At 38.3% G+C, this 16749-nt stretch overlaps 1 protein-coding gene and 1 long non-coding RNA gene across 5 annotated transcripts in view; one reads left to right on the forward strand and one right to left on the reverse strand.

Annotated features, from left to right (window-relative positions):
* The window catches only part of IMMP2L (inner mitochondrial membrane peptidase subunit 2), a 916360-nt gene that overhangs the window by 283979 nt on the left and 615632 nt on the right, over window positions 1-16749 (reverse strand). For all 4 annotated transcript variants that reach the window (XM_070468515.1, XM_070468517.1, XM_070468520.1 and 1 more), the window contains exon 5: window positions 15699-15764. In XM_070468515.1, coding sequence (XP_070324616.1) covers window positions 15699-15764 — 66 coding nt within the window. The remainder of the gene's footprint in view (window positions 1-15698; window positions 15765-16749) is intronic.
* On the forward strand, window positions 6435-6581 carry LOC139036556 (uncharacterized). The gene is made up of 2 exons (XR_011489351.1): window positions 6435-6506; window positions 6540-6581. It is a non-coding gene; the product is annotated as an uncharacterized lncRNA (long non-coding RNA).

Consider the following 16749-nt stretch of genomic DNA (forward strand, 5'->3'; position numbering starts at 1 on the left):
TATAGTGTAATAACTTGGCCCCATCCAGATCAAGACAAATATCTTCATTGTCCAGGTGCACTCATGTTGCTTCTAGCAATTCAGCAAAGACCTCAGAGAAGCAGCTCAGTATTTTCTCTCCTACTGTCCTTTGATTCAACTAACATATAACCAAAGAACCCATGGCTTTTAGGCTAATTCTTCTCTTCTATTTAAAGTATTGGCCAAGACTAGAAGTAAGTTTTGTATTTTTTTAAATTGATTTCCAAGTTTTGAGAATAAAAGTAGGCAACAGAGACCAAGGATTGGCAAACTATGACCTATGGGCCAAATCTAGGCCAACATTTGTTTGTGAATAGATTTTTATGACACCATTCATTGTATCACTGAGAGTTTTTTTCTTGGTACAATATCAGTGTTGAGTACTTCTGAGAGAGACAGTGTGACTTGCAAAGCCAAAGCTATTATTGGACTTTGACAGAGAAAGCATACTGATGTACATATTGTACTACAGTACAATAAAAAACAAACATCAAAATTATGAAATATCTTGCCAATAGGTAACAGTGTGGAAAAAAAAAGCAGGTCAAGATCCTAAAGATAAGGTATAGCCAAGCTGGGAGTACTTGAATGGAAAGTTTTAGAAGTGGTTTTTCTTCCAACTCTTGGATTCACAAAATATGGAGCTATATCTTAGCCTAGCAGCACAATCAAATTATTACAACAAAGATAAAAAATGATAAATCTAAAATGGGCAAGACATTCTTCTAAGCATTGATTTCAGTTCAGTTCAGTTCAGTTTAGTCACTCAGTTGTGTCCGACTCTTTGCGACCCCATGAATTGCAGCACGCCAGGCCTCCCTATCTATCACCAGCTTCCAGGGTTTACGCAAACTCATGCCCATCGAGTCGGTGATGCCATCCAGCCATCTCATCCTCTGTTGTCCCCTTCTCCTCCTGCCCCCAATCCCTCCCAGCATCAGGGTATTTTCTAATGAGTCAACTCTTCGCATGAGGTGGCCAAAGCACTGGAGTTTCAGCTTCAGCATCAGTCCTTCCAGGGAACATCCAGGACTGATCTCCTTTAGGATGGACTGGTTGGATCTCCTTGCAATCCAACACCATAGTTCAAAAGCATCAATTTTTTACCGCTCAGCATTCTTCACAGTCCAACTCTCACATCCATACATGACCACTGGAAAAACCATAGCCTTGACTAGATGGACCTTTGTTGAAAAGGAATGTCTCTGCTTTTTAATATGCTATCTAGGTTGGTCATAACTTTCCTCCCAAGGAGTAAGTGTCTTTTAATTTCATGGCTGCAGTCACCATCTGCAGTGATTTTGGAGCCAAACAAAATAAAGTCTGACACTGTTTCCACTGTCTCCCCATCTATTTCCCATGAGGTGATAGGACCAGATGCCATGATCTTAGTTTTCTGAATGTTAAGCTTTAAGCCACCTTTTTCACTCTCCTCTTTCACTTTCATCAAGCTCTGTGCTAATCAAATTATATCTGCTATTTCATGTAGAAAGTTAAATCATACTACATTTTGATAGCATGTTAAAACTCATAAGGGAGTATTAGTACATATACTAATTTACCTTATTTGGTCTTCACAATAACCCTGGAAATAGATTTTTAAAAAAATCAAAACTCAGAGAAGTCAATAGCTTTACCAAGGTTACACAGCTTGGAAGAAAACAGAGCTGACATTGGATCTCTTATCATTTTAGTTCAAGTGTAACATTCTTTCCACTTTATCATGCTACCTCTATGATTTTTAGACATATTAAAGACATTTTGAGATGAAAAAAATTAATAAAAACTTTAGAGCATCCACAGCTAATTAAATCAATATATCAAATACATCTGCTTCCTACATGAAATTCTTCCTTCAAACATTTTAAAAGAGAAACCATGGTCAAAGTTAAGTTTAAACAAGGTTAGCTGAAATTGCACAAAAATAGAAGAATTACCCGTTCCGTAATTATTAAGTAATTATTCAGGTTGAAATATTCTTGAATCTTCCTGGCATGCTTCTTAAGCTTAGTTAAAAGGTATTTTAAGACAATCTTTTTAGTTTCCTACTGAGATAATTATACTTGTATGTCTTTTCAAAATATTTGACAGACTTACATTATTGTGAGCAGAGGAAAAAAATCAATATTTCGTTCAAAGAAGTGTACAAAAGTTAGCATTTCTCTCTATTTTAACTGGGAGTCCACAACTTCAGAAAGTAATGCTCGTAAGAAATGTAATTAAGCTGGCAGCAAAGAAGGCTAATACACTGATCACTGATACTCCAGCCAGCTTTAAATGTGACACATGTCCTGTCAGGAAGAATCAGATTTCAAAAGAGCCCTTCACATAACCTATCTGCACTGGGGGAACTGGATGAGGCTAATGGCAGAACTGAGGAGCAAAGTCCCAAAGCCAGCTCAAGTAGAGAGAATAGGAGCTTAGTCAAAGCATAGTTAGAAACTGACTACTGTCTTCGAGAAAGAAGCAAGGAGCTGTGGGCTAGGGTGGAGCCACATCGCAACATCCTGCTAGGCTCCCTGGGGCTTCCCAGGTGGCACTAGTGGGAAAGAATCTGCCTGCCAATGCAGGAGATGTAAGACACTTGGGTTCGATCCCTTGGAGGAGGGCATGGCAACCCTCTCCAGTATTCTCGCCTGGAGAATCCCATGGACAGAGAAGCCTGGAGGGCTACAGTCCATAGGGCTGCAAAGAGCCAGACACGACTAAAGCAACTTACCACAAGCTAAGCCAATGGGTTTCCTACCTGAAATACCGCAGTTATTTCAGTGCATGGACTACCTGGAGAGGACATGGTGGTGCTAATACTTCCTTTTAGATATAGTGAGTTTAATTTGAAGAATATTAAATAATGAGTGTATTAGTTAATATTTATTTTCATGTTCTTGCCTTTAATTTTCCATAAATGGTTTTCTCCAGATCATAGATCACAGCTACTGTACATTACTCCTGGGACTATTACTTATTACTTAGGCCTTACTAAATAAGCAATTCTGGAATTGTCATGTTTACAAATACCTACCCAGTGTAGACATATGAGTATACTAGTATAACATAAATATACCTGGGTATATAAACCTTGGGAAACATATATACTTACAGAGATATCTCAAGTATATATTTTTCTTTATGGAGTATTTAGGAGAAACTTCTGCTATAAGATAAATATTTCTCAAATTATTTCATTTTCCTACTGTGTAACACAGATTAGAAGGATATATACCAGATAAACCTCTGTAAGTCTAAGCAAAATGGGTACTTTTCTTTTTACTTCATATGCTCCAGTATTGCTTGAATTTTTTGTACTAACCCTGTAATACTTTCACAATTAAGGAAGAGGCTGGAAATGCCCTATTCATCTCAAACTTCAACCTGAAAGCTGTCACTAACACAGCCCAGCTCCTCAGGTCAAGCAGATGCTCTCCCTCCAATATTCCACGGGCCTTAAGCACATCTCCCTGGGGGCAATTCTTTCATTACATGGTTTTATTTTCTCTTTTTGCTGATTTTGTTGTTTTCAGACCAAACTATAAGTTTAGAAGGCAAAGACTACCTATGACTTTTTATAACCTCAGAATCCTGCAGTGTCTAGCATATTGTAAATACTCCAGGCACTCAATAAATTATCAAATCATGATACCTACTAATAATATCTGATATTTACTGAATACATACTTATGTGCCAAGCATTGTGCTAACTACATTATATTCACTACTGCATATAATCCTTAAGAAAACTCTATGGAGAATGTATTATTGTAATTTCTATTTTAAAGACATGAAAAAATTAAGTTTAGAGAATTAAGTTATTTGGCAAAGTAAAACATCAAGAGGTAAAGCTGGGATGTGAATCAAGGAAGACTGAATTCAGAGTTTGTACTCATAACCTCTACACCACAGGGAATGAACAAATGAATGACTATGCATGAATGAATAAATATGGAAGAGTTTCATGTCTAAAGAAGATTCCTATTCAAGAGACAGGACTTTTTCTAAGATAGAAAATGAAATCAGAGAATCACTGATGGGGAGTGGAGAGAATACCACAAAAATAATATTATTATGGTGTATTAGTAATAGCATAATAATACCTAGCGACTGAACAACAACAAATAATAATATAAATCTCCCTATAGTTCCTAATGGATCACAGAAGTAATCCGAACTTTAAAAAGAAAACAAGGTCAACATTTCTACATAGAAACTTAAAGTAACTACCTCTCTGATGTTTAGAAAGAGATACCTATTGCTAAGGCATAGAGTTTTTATTAGCAATTTCATTTTTATTCACGGATATACCAGTAGGGTGACAAATAATCATCTATGACTACATAAAAGAAAGAAATATTTCCAAAATGGTATGGGTTACCTATGAATCTCTAATTCTTTAATAAAGAAGACTTAAAATTCTCTAGTGAGAAGGTAAAAATGTCCAGAATATATTGACAATTTCTCTGGTTCACAGTGGAGAGAAGCTGATGATTTTTCACAAATGCCTCTAATTTAGTGGTAACTGAACTCTTGGGTAGATCTGGGACACATATTTTCATTATTCAAACTCAGCTATTAACTAACAGCACTGGTTAGACTGTACGTGCTAAGCATAGATGTGCCATGCTATTTTGCTTTGGAAAAGTTAGGGTTCAAATTGAACCAAGCTAAAGGGCCTTAGGACTTCCCTGGTGGCTCAGATGGTAAAGCGTCTGCCTGCAATGCAGGAGACCTGGGTTCAATCCCTGGGTTGGGAAGATCTCCTGGAGAAGGAAATGGCAACCCACCCCAGTACTCTTGCTTGGAAAATCCCATGGACGGAAGAATCTGGTAGGCTACAGTCTATGAGGGCCGAGAGGAGCTACTCCACATTCAAGGTCAGGAGGGGCAGCCGTGAGGAGATACCCCACGTCCAAGGTAAGAGAAACCCAAGTAACACGATAGGTGTTGCCAGAGGGCATCAGAGGGCAGACACACTGAAACCATAACCACAGAACACTAGCCAATCTGATCACACGGACCACAGCCTTGTCTAACTCAGTGAAACTAAGCCATGCCGTGTGGGGCTACCCAAGACAGATGGGTCATGGTGGAGAGGTCTGACAGAATGTGGTCCACTGGAGAAGGAAATGGCAAGCCACTTCAGTATTCTTGCCTTGAGAACCCCATGAAGGACATGAGAAGGCAAAATGATAGAATACTGAAAGAGGAACGCCCCAGGTCAGTAGGTGCCCCATATGCTTCTGGAGATCAGTGGAGAAATAACTCCAGAAAGAATGAAGGGTTGGAGCCAAAGCAAAAATAAAACGCAGTTGTGGATGGAACTGGTGATAGAAATGAGGTCCGATGCTGTAAAGAGCAATATTGCATAGGAACCTGGAATGTTAGGTCCATGAATCAAGGCAAATTGGAAGTGGTCAAACAGGAGATGGCAAGAGTGAATGTCAACATTCTAGGAATCAGCAAACTAAAATGGACTGGAATGGGTGAATTTAACTCAGATGACCATTATATCTACTACTGTGGGCAGGAATCCCTTAGAAGAAATGGAGTAGCCATCATGGCCAACAAGAGAGTACAAAATGCAGTACTTGGATGCAATCTCAAAAACGACAGAATGATCTCTGTTCATTTCCAAGGCAAACCATTCAGTATCATGGTAATCCAAGCCTATGCCCCAACCAGTAATGCTGAGGAAGCTGAAGTTGAACAGTTCTATGAAGACATACAAGACCTTTAAGAACTAACACCCCCAAAAAAATGTCCTTTTCATTATAGGGGACTGGGAAAGTAGAAAGTCAATAAACAACTGGAGTAACAGGCAAACTTGGCCTTGGAGTACAGAATGAAGCAGGGCAAAGGCTAATAGAGTTTTGCCAAGAGAACGCACTGGTCATAGCAAACACCCTCTTCCAACGACACAAGAGAAGACTCTACACATGGACATCATCAGGTGGTCAACACCAAAATCAGATTGATTATATTCTTTGCAGGCAAAGATGGAGAGACTCTACACAGTCAGCAAAAACAAGACTGGGAGGTGACTGTGGCTCAGATCATGAAGTCCTTATTGCCAAATTCAGACTTATACTGAAGAAAGTAGGGATAACCACTAGACCATTCAGGTATGATCTAAATCAAATCCCTTATGACTATACAGTGGAAGTGTGAAATATATTTAAGGGACTAGATCTGATAGACAGAGAGCCTGATGAACTATGGATGGAGGTTCGTGACATGGTACAGAGACAGGGATCAAGATCATCCCCATGGAAAAGAAATGCAAAAAGGCAAAACGGTTGTCTGAGGAGGCCTTACAAATAGATGTGAAAAGAAGAGAAGTGAAAAGCAAAGGAGAAAAGGAAAGATATTCCCATTTGAATGCAGAGTTCCAAAGAATAGCAAGGAGAGATAAGAAAGTCTTCCTCAGCGATCAATGCAAAGAAATAGAGGGAAACAACAGAATGGGAAAGACTAGAGATCTCTTCAAGAAAGTGAGAGATACCAAGGGAATATTTCATGCAAAGATGGGTTCAATAAAGGACAGAAATGGTATGGACCTAACAAAAGCAGAAGATATTAAGAACATGTGGCAAGAATACACAGAAGAACTGTACAAAAAAGATCTTCACGACCCAGATAATCACAATGGTGTGATCACTCACCTAGAGCCAGACATCCTGGAATGTGAAGTCAGGTGGGCCTTAGAAGGCATCACTACGAACAAAGCTAGTGGAGGTGATGGAATTCCAGTTGAGCTATTTCAAATCCTGAAAGATGATGCTGTGAAAGTGCTGCACTCAATATGCCAGCAAATTTGGAAAACTCAGCAGTGGCCACAGGGCTGGAAAAGGTCAGGTTTCATTCCAATCCCAAAGAAAGGCAATCCTCAAAGAATGCTCAAACTACCACACAATTGTACTCATCTCACACACTAGTAAAGTAATGATCAAAATTCTCCAAGCCAGGCTTCAACAATACATGAACCGTGAACTTCCAAGATGTTCAAGCTGGTTTTAGAAAAGGCAGAGGAACCAGAGATCAAATTGCCATTATCTGCTGGATCATGGAAAAAGCAAGAGAGTTCCAGAACAACATCCATTTCTGCTTTATTGACTATACCAAAGCCTTTGACTGTGAGGATCACAATAAAGTCTAGAAAATTCTGAAAGAGATGGGAATACCAGACCACCTGACCTGCCTCTTGAGAACCTGCATGCAGGTCAGGAAGCAACAGTTAAGAACTGGACATGGAACAACAGACTGGTTCCAAATAGGAGAAGGAGTATGTCAAGGCTGTATATTGTCACCCTGCTTATTTAACTTATATGCAGAGGACATCATGAGAAACACTCGGCTGGAAGAAGCACAAGCTGGAATCAAGATTGCCAGGAGTAATATCAATAACCTCAGAAATGCAGATGACACCACCCTTATGGCAGAAAGTGAAGAGGAACTAAAAAGCATCTTGATGAAAGTGAAAGAGGAGAGTGAAAAAGGTGGCTTAAAGCTCAACATTCAGAAAACTAAGATCATGGTATCTGGTCCCATCACTGCATGGAAAATAGATGGGGAAACAATGGAAACAGTGTCAGACTTTATTTTGGGGGGCTCCACAATCACTGCAGATGGTGATTGCAGCCATGAAATTAAAAGACACTTACTCCTTGGAAGGAAAGCTATGACCAACCTAGATACCATATTAAAAAGCAGAGACATTCCTTTGCCAACAAAGGTCCGACTAGTCAAGGCTATGGTTTTTCCATTGGTCATGTATGGACGTGAGAGTTGGACTGTGAAGAAAGCTGAGCACTGAAAAATTGATGCTTTTGAACTGTGGTGTTGGAGAAGACTCTTGAGAGTCCCTTGGACTGCAAGGAGATGCAGCCAGTCAATCCTAAAGGAGATCAGTCCTGGGTGTTCATTGGAAGGACTAATGTTGAAGCTGAAACTCCAATACTTTGGCCACCTCATGTGGAGAGTTGAGTCATTAGAAAAGACCCTGATGCTGGGAGGGATAAGGGTAAGAGGATAAGGGGATGACAGAGGATGAGATGGCTAGATGGCATCACTGACTCGATGGACATGAGTTTGAGTAAGCTCTGGGAGTTGGTGATGGACAGGGAGGCTTGGCGTGCTGCGATTCATGGTGTCGCAAAGAGTCAGACACGACTGAGCAACTGAACTGAACTGAAAGGGCCTTAGAGCTTTCTGAAAACTTTCTGTTCAATTTCCCAACAGATAGGACCCAGTGTGTAAACATGCTGCTGTCCTCAGCAGCAACCATCTATCTCATTCCCATTTGAAATTTATAAAATAAACTGTTGTTTTCTATGCTTATCAAAAACAATGCCCTCACCAATCTTTATCAGGGTTCTGGATACAAGCTTTTTTTCAAGTTCCTTTTTTATTCTATCCATCCTTTTAGGACAGATGAATTCCTCATCTACCAAAAATGCCATAAACCAATGCATGGTCTTCAAAGAGAGCCATATAGACACATCGTATGCATGCGTGCTTAGTCACTCAGTTGTGTCTGACTCTTTGTGATCCCATGGACTGTAGCATGCCAGGCTCCCTCTGGCCATGGGATTTCCCAATTAGGGATACTGGAGTGGGTTGCCATTTCCTTCTCCAGGGGATCTTCCTGGCCCAGGAGTTGAATCCAAGTCTCCTGCATTGCAGGTGGATTCTTTACCATCTGAGCCACCAAGGAAGCCCAATAGACACACTAGCGAAGTAGCTCAGTTGGGTCTGACTCTTTGCGACCCTGTGGACTGTAGCCCACCAGGCTCCTCCCTCCATGGGATTCTCCAGGCAGGAATACTGGAGTGTGTTGCCATTTCCTTCTCCTGGGGATCTTCCCGACCCAGGGACCAAACCCGGGTTTCCTGCATTGCAGGCAGATGCTTTAACATCTGAGTCACCAGCAAAGCCCAATAGACACATTAGGTTCCTATTATTCAGAATATTACACCAACCATAAAAAGAAGTTATCAAACAAACATCATTTTTCTGCTTTACTGGGGAAAACTCAATTTAGTTCTTTTTTCTTCATATAAAGCTTCATCATTTGCTGGAATATAATATGTTCCAACCATCTGTGATAGGTTAATATTGATTTTCCTATCTTCAATAGCACATTTAAGATCAACAAGCTTTACGATGTTTAAATTCCAGTGATTCAATGGATTTTTTTTTTGCTTATACCCGAAAGCTATTTTTAATAAATTAGGGTGTTTTGGCATTTTACAAAGTAAAAGTCTCCAGACTTGAAGGGGAATTATTATCTAAACATTTTGCAGAGAGAGAAGTCTCACAATTGTTTACCTCAGACTATGCTGTAGTATCAATACTTGTGAGAGAAAGTCTTACACTATACTTCACAACAGGAAAAACACTGCTGCGAACTCAACACCATTGATCCCACCATATCTAATACATCCCTGGAGCCACAGAGTGATTGTTTTCTATGAACACTTCTTGGAACTCTCCTGAACAAGGAAGGCTACAGACTAAATAAAATCAATTTGTGTGAAGTGAACTAGAAAGTAGATTACATTTTCTGGTAGGGTGACCACTTGTTGCAGTTTGGGCAGTACTGTTTAGGCTGATTACTCCAAGGTAATAATTAACATCATCCCCTTTTGCTCTAAAAAGTGTCGCAGCTTAGGTGATAAAGTATTTGATTTCCCTCTTCACTAGGGGCTACAAAGACTATTCATTTAATTCATTGAGGTTGCTGACCACATGGAAGCCCAGATTCCAAACGTCTGTAAAGTGTATTTGACCAAGGACGAGGACCATGGATGCTAGATTTCATTTCTGACTGGGCTGACAAAATCTGTGAAATAGAAATACAAATGTCCCAATAAAAAATACTGATGCTTTAGAACTTTCAATTGGTTTGATTCCTAGTGACTTGCTGGAATTTAGTGCTTTGCACTCATTTTATGCTTTTCTAAAACAGGGCTTCTCTGTGAGTCATACTAAATTAATAAGAAAAAGCAAATAACTATGAAAAATATTTTGGTGGAACTAATGAGTCTAGATATTACTTTCATTAGCTTTTGACTGTTAATGTTATAGATAAGCATCCTCATTTGGGTTAACTTTATGACAAAAATTAACATTCCTACCTAAGCTATCCAGAGAATTAAGCAATTGCTTTGTGATTTTAATCAATGTTGACATCAAGATAGAACCTTTGGACCCCTGAAAGTCTCCTCTTTTACAGTCTTAGCAACACTTGTCTGAATTTTTTGAACAAATACTTCAACTCTACTTATCATTTGTCAATATAATCATAATGACAGTGATTACAAATAATGTGACTACTTCTGTGAATCACTCTGAAATAATAAATCAAAGTAGTCATCATTCATGTCATAAATAAGGTTCCCTAACTACTGTTAGAAGAAGCTAGATGTGATTTTTCACAAGAGAAAAATACTTTGACCGGTTATTTGGGTCAGATTGCCTCCCTTTAGCCTATTCTCCTCACAGCAGGCAGAGTGATCCTCTAAAAACACCAATCAGATCATACCACTCCATGGCTCAAAGCTCTCCTCTGGCTTGCCATTCCCCTAGGATAAAATTCAAAGTCCTTACTATGACCCACAAGTCATAGTAAGGCTCTGCAAGTCTCTAAAATCTAATCTCCTACATCCATTTTCTTCCTGCATGAAAATCCATCATGCTGACATCTTGTAAACTCATCTAACATGCATCCATCTCAGATTTGCATTTGTTATTTATTCCTTTAGTCTGAACTGTCCTTTCCCAGACACTAGAATGGTTCTCTTCCTCCTCTTCCCTTAAATTTAGATATCTGCTCAAATCCCTTCTCCTTAGAGAGTTTTACGGGAAACACTCTACCTAAACTAGCAATCAGACTCCCACCATCAGTCTATACTTCGTTTCCTACTATATTTTTTTCCATAGCACTTGTGACTTGTGACATTGCATTATGCGATATGTTCATCTGTTTATTATTAGCTTCCAACCACTAGAATGGAAGCTCCATAAAGGAAGAGACTGTCTCTTTTGCTCAACTACATCTCTCTAGTGTCTACACTAGTGTTCATTAAATGAACAGTTGTAAGGACTGTACTGTCAGCGAACTGATTATGTTAAATATAACTTGATCATCTAGAACTTTTTCAAATTTTGTGAAATTTGCAGTGTTGGTGAGAGTATAAATATACACAAACCTCTTGAGAGGGGAATTTGGCTGTATATATTAGAACTGAAAGTAACAATAGCAGCAACAGCAAAGCATGTGTTGACTATTTCCACTTTATAGGTATCTATTCCACGAGAATAAACACACAAGCATTTGAAGGCCTGTGTGCAAGGTTGTTCATGACAGTACTTTACATTTTTCAAACTTGTGTTATTTCTGCAATTAAAAAAAAAATCTTTTCTAGAGAGTAAGGTCAGAGCAAGTACCAAGGAGAGCAGCTATAGTCTAAACAAAAATGAGGTTTTGAAGGGCAGTGCTAAGGACAACGACTCCTAATCTCACTGCCAGAATGTGGGAGGCTTCAGGGCATCTGCTATACAAGCTCTTTCCAAGAGGTTCCTTATAACTGCAGCATCAGTACCAGGTAAATTACCTGCCTAGACACAGCTGACTAAACCAGGCAAAGGGCACCTACTCCAAAGGCAGCTGACCAATTAGTTGACCAGTGGCCTGTAAGGAGGATGGATTCTAGATCAAAGGGGCAAACTCAGACTTCTCTCAGGTAGTTTAAGCATGGCCCACACCCAAGGAAGTCAGCAGTTGATAATGGAGCGATACCAGGGGGAACATAGACAAGATGGCAGAAGTGCTATGCCAGCAGACGGAGCACAGGCGGACAGAAACCAGAAGAGCTGCTCTGGGCTCTGTCACCCTGCGCTCACCAGGTAACTTTCAAACGAGTGCTCTGTAAGCTGTATTCTACTCAGGTTCGATCCCTGGAGACGGGAACAGCAATCCACTCCAGTATTCTTGTCTGGAAAATTCCATGGACAGAGAAGCAGTGGACTGCAGTCTGTGGGGTCTCAAAAAGTGAGACACAATCCACTTTTAGACACAACTCACTTTTAGCACCTAACACTTTTGGGCTTCCCTGGTGGTTCAGATGGTAAAGGATCTTCCTGCAGTGAAAGAGACCTGGGTTCCAAAGATTCCCTAGAGAAGGGAATAGTTACCCACTCCAGTATTCTTGCCTGGAGAATTCCATGGAGAGAGGAATCTGGCATGCCATGGTCCATGGGATCGCAAAGACTTGGACATGACTGAGTGACTAACATTTAACTTAACTGTAATCTGAAGGAGTTTAACAGAACATTAAATTGAGGGCTTGATCAAATTTTTCAAGGGCTTAACCTTTGAAAAGATGACGGTTTCCTTTATAGCCTCTAATTATGTGTAATTCAAAATAAAAATAGCATAAAATGCACAGTAAGTATAGCCAAGTCCTGATAAGTGATATTTTTTTCCCTTTGGCCATTTAGTGAAATAATACTTAAAAAAAAAGATTTTTTTTTTTTTTTCTGGAAACCTATATTAGTGCTTAGCTTGCCTACTAGGTAATCTGGTATTACCCAAGGTAAAAGTAGGAGTGGAAATTCTAGGTCTATAGCATAGATAGAAGCACCTTGCCTACTACAAGTTAGGACACTAATTGACAAATAATTTCTAGTGATAGCGTGGATACACGCATGCTCAGTCATGTCTGACTCTTTGTCATGTCATGAGCTATAGCTCACCAGCCCCTCTGCCCATGGAATTTTCCAGGCAAGAATACTTTTCTTCATTACCCATTTTAAGCATATGAGAACACATAAAATTTTTAATATGCTATGAGTGGTAGACAGATAGCATATTAATTTTTTATATTTTCTCATACACTTAAAAATGGGTAACAGAGAAAAGAAGTAACCACATTAATAAACACTATTTTATTTTCTAAATATCCCTTAATGTTTTTCAACATTGTTAGAAAATCATTACAGGAATATATTCAATTACTAATTAAAAGTTCAAGAAGGCTAGAGTATCTAGGATATGGAAGTTTCAGATGAATAAAAGTTAAATTTTTCTTTTAAAGCACCAAATAAAAAGATAATTCTCTTTTAATCAAGTAATAATCACCTTTTAGAGGCTACAGAGTAGAAAAGTCTTGAGCCTTGTTACTTTCATGCTTTATAGCATTCATTGCTGCATGATAGAAGAATAGCAAAGAGGGCAGAAAGGGATGTATGTCTCAAGTGTCAGTCTGCAGAATGGAACAAGCTAGAGGTTCAACATGTGGGCTGCTACCATGGAGAAAGAAGGTGTAGATTTACTACATTCCCATAAACCCTTTTCTCATCCTTCAGTCCTATACCATTAGCCCTTTTTCTAGCTCAGCCTCTTGTCTGTGAACAGAGTATTTATATTTACTGAGAAAGTAACAATCCTGCCTTTTTTTCAGAAAGGTCTGTTGTAGGGCTTCTGATTGCACAGGTTTTTTTGTTTTTTTGCTTGTTTATTTTTTAATGTCCAACCAAGCTTTGCAATCTCACGTTGTGGACTAGTTATTTAGTGACCAATGATATTACATCTGAATTAAAGTTGTGTTCTCTTTGAATTATACTATAAAATGAGCCCTTTGCCATTCCTAATCCTGTTAGATTACATAGATGAAAGTTTCCCTGCTTTGTTGATCAATTCTTTTGTTTTTAAAATAGCTTTATTTAGATGTAACTCATATAATTTACCCATTTAAAAAGTGAAACTCACTGATTTGAATATACTCATAGAGTTGTATGTTCATGAAATCAAACGTAATCAGTAATATGAAGGAATAAACTATAGATGCACAACATGAAGAAACCAACAAAAATGCTGTGCTGAGTGAAAGTAACCAGATACAAAGGACGACATATATTAAAATGTAAGTAGAATTTCTAGAAAAGGCTAATCGATAGAAAGCAGATCGATGGTTGTGTGGCACTAGCAGCGGGGATGTGTGGGAACCAGAGTTAAGGACAAATCTGGGAAGGGAATGTCTGAGGGTAATAGGAAGTTTCAAATCTAGATTATGGTGAGGGTTGCACAACTGTATAGATTTATGTTAAAAATTACTGCACAGTATATTTATAAAGTGGGTGAATTGCACAGCATAAGAATTATACTTCAATAAGGACATGACTGGGTGACTGAACAACAAGGATTTTAGAAGGAAAAAAAGACCAAACAAATACTCATGAATACAGACCAAGCACATCATACGCCAATAACTGAGGTCTTGAAGAACCTTTGTTTACGTGGATACTAGCTGTCAATATTTATCATATTAGAATTCATAGTGGAGAATTTTTAGATATCTTTAGTTATTCAATATAAAATAACAATAATAAGCCTGTATGTTAACAAAAAGAACAAGTTGAATGAAAAGCACGGTTGTTTTTCAAAACAAGAGAAAAAATAGTGAGAAGGGAGGCTTTTTTTTCAAACATGTTTGCCAATCTGTTTAGTATCTGGCTTAAAGAAGACAGCCACAGTCCCATATCTACTTCTGCCTTCAGTCAGCTGCGATATCATATATTATGCAACCTCTGGAAAACTCCACTGTATACTCAAGAGAAATGACAGTGAAAAAGCAAATAACATCTTAGTATTACAGGGAAAGTAGTTTTGATCTCAAAGATCCTCACAAAGGGTCTTGGAAACTCCCAGTGCCCTTTGGGCCATCCTTTGAGAACTGCTGGTCGAGATTTTACTCTAGATCATTTTAATGAGATTGCTTAAACTGTACTGTCATTAATACAAATAGCCTAGGATCAAGCTTTTTGGGAAAACAGGATCAAAAAACTTTCTAAACATAGTTTCAAAGCATAGTGAATCCCACATTGTATAGACTTGGCTGTAACATATAATAAAGTAACCAATCAATATGAGACATTGCACACTACATCAGTATTTACTTGTTTAGTCTCAAACATTATTCTATATTTATCAGCAAGCAGAATAAATAAAACATTATTACATATTGTTAAAACAGCTGATTGTTACAATGTTATTTTCTTTTCTTTTGGCCAAGTGTTCTATGGGATCTTAGCTACCTGATCAGGGTCAAACTTGTGCCCCCTGTAGAGAAGCATGGACTCTTAACCTTTGGATTGCCAGTGAAGTCCCAATGTTATGTTCTAAAGCTACTGCTTTTGTCACTGACTCAGAAGTTTCCGTTTCACATTCATTTACATCTTTCCCCATCCTTCTTATAATAAAATCTCCCCTTTTGTTTCTGTATTTGCTTCTAAAATAATAAAGTATTATTGAATTTTTCTAAAATGAAACTTGACATCATAATCTGAAAAAATGATGCTAATTTAAATATATGAAATATAGTTATTTAGTGGTCATTTGACAAAATGTGGTTAATTTCGCTTAATTAATATCTATTTAAAACGTGTCTCCCAGTAAAGGATAAGAGTACCATCAGTCAGCTTATGGACGTATTATATCCTATCAAATGATTGATGATACTCACTAAAGATGTAGTAATTCATTTAGAAAATCTTCAAAGATTTGAAGCCATCAAATACACCTCTCTAGACTGAGATATACATTCTGTGTAACATGATTTAAAACTCAACAAAAATCTAGACATTTATATCCTGAACTCAAAAACCATAGCTTAAGTACTTACTTTACAATATCTCCTTCAAGAGCAATCACTCTCTTAATGATCTTCTGTTCTGGGTTTTTAGGGGACCTAGAAAAATAAAGTTATGTAATCAGTTATGTCTGTTGTTTGAAGAAAATGGCAATAAATATTACAAGAAAATAAGCCATATTAAAGTCATAACAGGACCCTTTGCAACCATGACATGATATCAGTCCTAATTAAGTCTTAAGTGAGAAGGAATTATCAAAGTACCTGTAGGAAAGAGGATTCATGAAACAAATCATTTCAGATATAACCTCCAAATGGTAGTATTTATACTTTCAGTTTTAGTTGATCTTAGGATGATCTAATATTCTATTCATGTAAACATCATCTTAACTTTTTAAATACTTATAACACTAATAAAGGACAGAAATGGTATGGACCTAGCAGAAGCAGAAGATATTAAGAAGAGGTGGCAAGAATACACAGAAGAACTGTACAAAGAAGATATTCAAGACCCAGATAATCACGATGATGTGATCATTCACCAAGAGACAGACATCTTGGAATGTGAAGTCAGGTGGGCCTTAGAAGGCATTACTATGAACAAAGCTAGCGGAGGTGATGGAATTCCAATTGAGCTATTTCAATCCTGAAAGATGATGCTGTGCAAGTGCTGCACTCAATATGCCGGCAAATTTGGAAAACTCAGCAGTGGCCACAGGGCTGGGAAAAGGTCAGTTTTCATTCCAATCCCAAAGAAAGGCAATCCCAAAGAATGCTAAAACTACCACACAATTGTACTCATCTCACACGCTAGTAAAGTAATGCTCTAAATTCTCCAAACCAGGCTTCAGCAATACGTGAACTGTGAACTTCCAGATGTTCAAGCTGGTTTTAGAAAAGGCAGAGGAACCAGAGATCAAATTGCCATTATCCGCTGGATCATGGAAAAAGCAAGAGAGTTCCAGAACAACATCTATTTCTGCTTTATTGACTGTGCCAAAGCCTTTGACTGTGTGGATCACAATAAATTGTGGAAAATTCTGAAATAGATGGGAATACCAGACCACCTGACCTGCCTCTTGAG

This window comes from Odocoileus virginianus, chromosome 1 (assembly GCF_023699985.2).
Source record: "Odocoileus virginianus isolate 20LAN1187 ecotype Illinois chromosome 1, Ovbor_1.2, whole genome shotgun sequence".
Lineage (NCBI taxonomy): Eukaryota > Metazoa > Chordata > Mammalia > Artiodactyla > Cervidae > Odocoileus > Odocoileus virginianus.